Below are 2,500 nucleotides of genomic sequence, written 5' to 3' on the forward strand. Positions count from 1 at the left end.
CACCAAGCAGTGTCAAAAGTCGATTGTTTTCCTTGGTTATGGCAAAGAAGGACGAGGCTGTTATTATTAGAAGAAGAATAAGAAGTGCGATTCTGAGAGGGTAGTTCATGGGGAAAGCAGCTCCTTTCATCGTTAGATAGTCTCCAAACGGTGTGGGTATAGTGACGGCAAAAATAATCAAAGACAGACCAGAGAAGAAAAACAGAGTCAGAAATCCCATGACCGACCACTTTATAACATCTTTAGCTTCCATTTCAAATAAGCGCCCTTTTTGGTACCTAACAATATATAAAGACAACCAAGGCATTAGGGTTCGTTGAGGACAGGGCATGAGGCTGTGGACGTTCTCCAGTTCACAGCAATCTCTTTTCGAAGCGAGTTCATGTGGGATTTGCATCACCATAACGTTTATCACGTATTCGAAAAACCAATGACAAGTTGGCTGCCATTTCTGAAAGTGGTCTATAAATTTTACCCTTTAAACTCGTCTTGAAAAGGAGACCTACATGAGCTTTGATTGAAGATAAAGCAGGAAACATTGTATAAAAATTCAGGAATTTCTGCGATTTGGAGGTTAATTTTGCTCCCGCATTAAAATTGCGTGCGTACGTAAACAGGGAAACAATTCAGAAAAACAGTTTCCGCGAATTTCACTGTTTGAAGGTTGTTGTATTAAATCTGACCTCATCTTCAGTCTTCACACATACAAAAAAAGATTACTTTGAGATTTTAGTCGAGAGGTCGACAGAAATCCGTGAAACGTTTTGACCAAACGATCGATGTTATGAAAGGTCACCCAACCACAAATTTCTTGATGAGTGGCGAGTTTTCAGTTTTCCTTGGCAGCACAAATATATGGGTGGTGAACTTGTTCCCTAGCCAGTAAAAATACCCCAGAAGAAAGCCATCTCAACGACATTTGATTAGGTGTAATAAGAAGAAGGACGAATGAATGGTGGGGGGGGGGGGGGGTGTCTTGAAATCGTTACGGTACCAATTTGAACTCACACTGCAGTCACTAAATGGGCAATAAACCGGCAATTACGGGCACCCGTAGTGATTTCTTTTGGTGACCTCCGGATTGTAAGGAGTAAATAATCACCCACCCGCCCCCATATGAAGTTTTACGACAATGCTACATGAAAAGCTTCTGACATCGGAATGACACTTAATGTTACCTTCCTGGTCTGGCGTCCGTCCAATGAAAGAGGGTTTTATATGCGGCAACAAAAACGTGAAAGACTTTGCCTTACTTGTCGCTGGAAACAAATGCCACAAGTCGCGTGACAGGTCAATAACCCTTACATAGCCTCACCTGGATTTATTCCCTGACTGATTGATTCAAATTGCAAGTCTACATCTTCAGTCGAAGGATAGCAAAATTTTATACTTCGTGAGAGTTGAAGAAAAAATCCATATTTTTCTTAGAAACGTTCAAGCGAGATAACCGTTGTAAAGCTAGCTAGTCGGAGGTGGTTTTATTCCCCCGTCGACTTTTTCTGAAAATCATAAAATTTTAATGAGTGCTGGAAGTTTCGAACCAGGTTGTAAAAATTTCTCGTGGTTACTGGCGCGTCACGGGTTTTCAAGATAATTCAGTGTTTCAGCCACTCCCAAGAGACACATGTTGATAATTGGGTAAAACTAGAAGCCCATGCCCTTGAAGAGTTTTAACTCCTGTTCAGAGCTGGGTTTTTTTTTTTAGTTTAAAAATTTTCTCATTTGGATGTAACGCGGCTAGTGCATTTTCCCGCGCGTGCAGCTTCGATCATATTTTTGTCCATATTTGGGGATAAAATTGGTGTCCTAAATACCCCTGGTCATACTTATAAACAACAAATAAAAACAGGTACCTGTTTTACCTTTCAGAGAAAGTAAACAAAAAAAGACACGGATCATTGGTGCAATATCGTGGTCAAAGAGATCGTGACTTCCCCCCCCCCCCCCCCCACCCCCCCAGTATAAAACAGCAGTTCCCTTGTTTCCATGGTTGCCAACATGGATATTTTTGGATGGGGAACGGAGGGGTAAAGCATTAGCATGTGAACTTCATGGGTCACTTGTTTGGGGTATCGAGCGAGTAATTTGGAGGAGAAGCAGCCAGCGCTTTTCTCGCGCGTGGACGGCTCTGGGGTCTAAATAGGGAGCTTAAACACGCGCGTTTTTTTAAGACGCGGACGACAACCGGAAGAGACCATTTCGCGCGCTAGGTGGACAGTGGTGTCTCCCAGATTTTTAGACTCATCATCTCTAATGGAGAAAAGATACTTAGCAATGTAAATGTTGTGTGAAGACACGTTAAAAAGGAAAACAGCTCACTTCCGGTTGCCGCCCGCGTCTCAAACACGCGCATGCTTAAGCTCTCTATTAATCACTCGATACCCCAAAAAGGCGAGCCTACTTGTAGGCTAGAAAACAGTACACAGTACACACAGGGACTAACACGCAAGCCTGAAAATATTGAGGGGACCTAAATAGGTGGTGATAACAATAGACCATT

The 2,500-nt window shown here is 42.5% G+C and overlaps 1 protein-coding gene across 2 annotated transcripts in view; it reads right to left on the reverse strand.

The window, feature by feature from the left end:
* The window catches only part of LOC138047177 (CD151 antigen-like), a 3,655-nt gene extending 2,179 nt beyond the window's left edge, over window positions 1–1,476 (reverse strand). The window contains exons 1-2 of one of the 2 annotated variants that reach the window (XM_068893916.1): window positions 1,316–1,476; window positions 1–278 (exon numbers count right to left, since the gene is read on the reverse strand). The exon at window positions 1–278 is cut by the window's left edge and continues 233 nt beyond it. In XM_068893916.1, the coding sequence (XP_068750017.1) occupies window positions 1–253 (253 nt within the window). In that variant the 5' untranslated portion in view covers window positions 254–278; window positions 1,316–1,476. Of the gene's footprint in view, window positions 279–720; window positions 808–1,315 lie in introns of those variants that run through there. The other variant, XM_068893917.1, reaches the window with a different exon arrangement.
* Between the last annotated feature and the right edge of the window lie 1,024 nt (window positions 1,477–2,500).

Source organism: Montipora capricornis, chromosome 4 (assembly GCF_036669925.1).
Source record: "Montipora capricornis isolate CH-2021 chromosome 4, ASM3666992v2, whole genome shotgun sequence".
NCBI lineage: Eukaryota > Metazoa > Cnidaria > Anthozoa > Scleractinia > Acroporidae > Montipora > Montipora capricornis.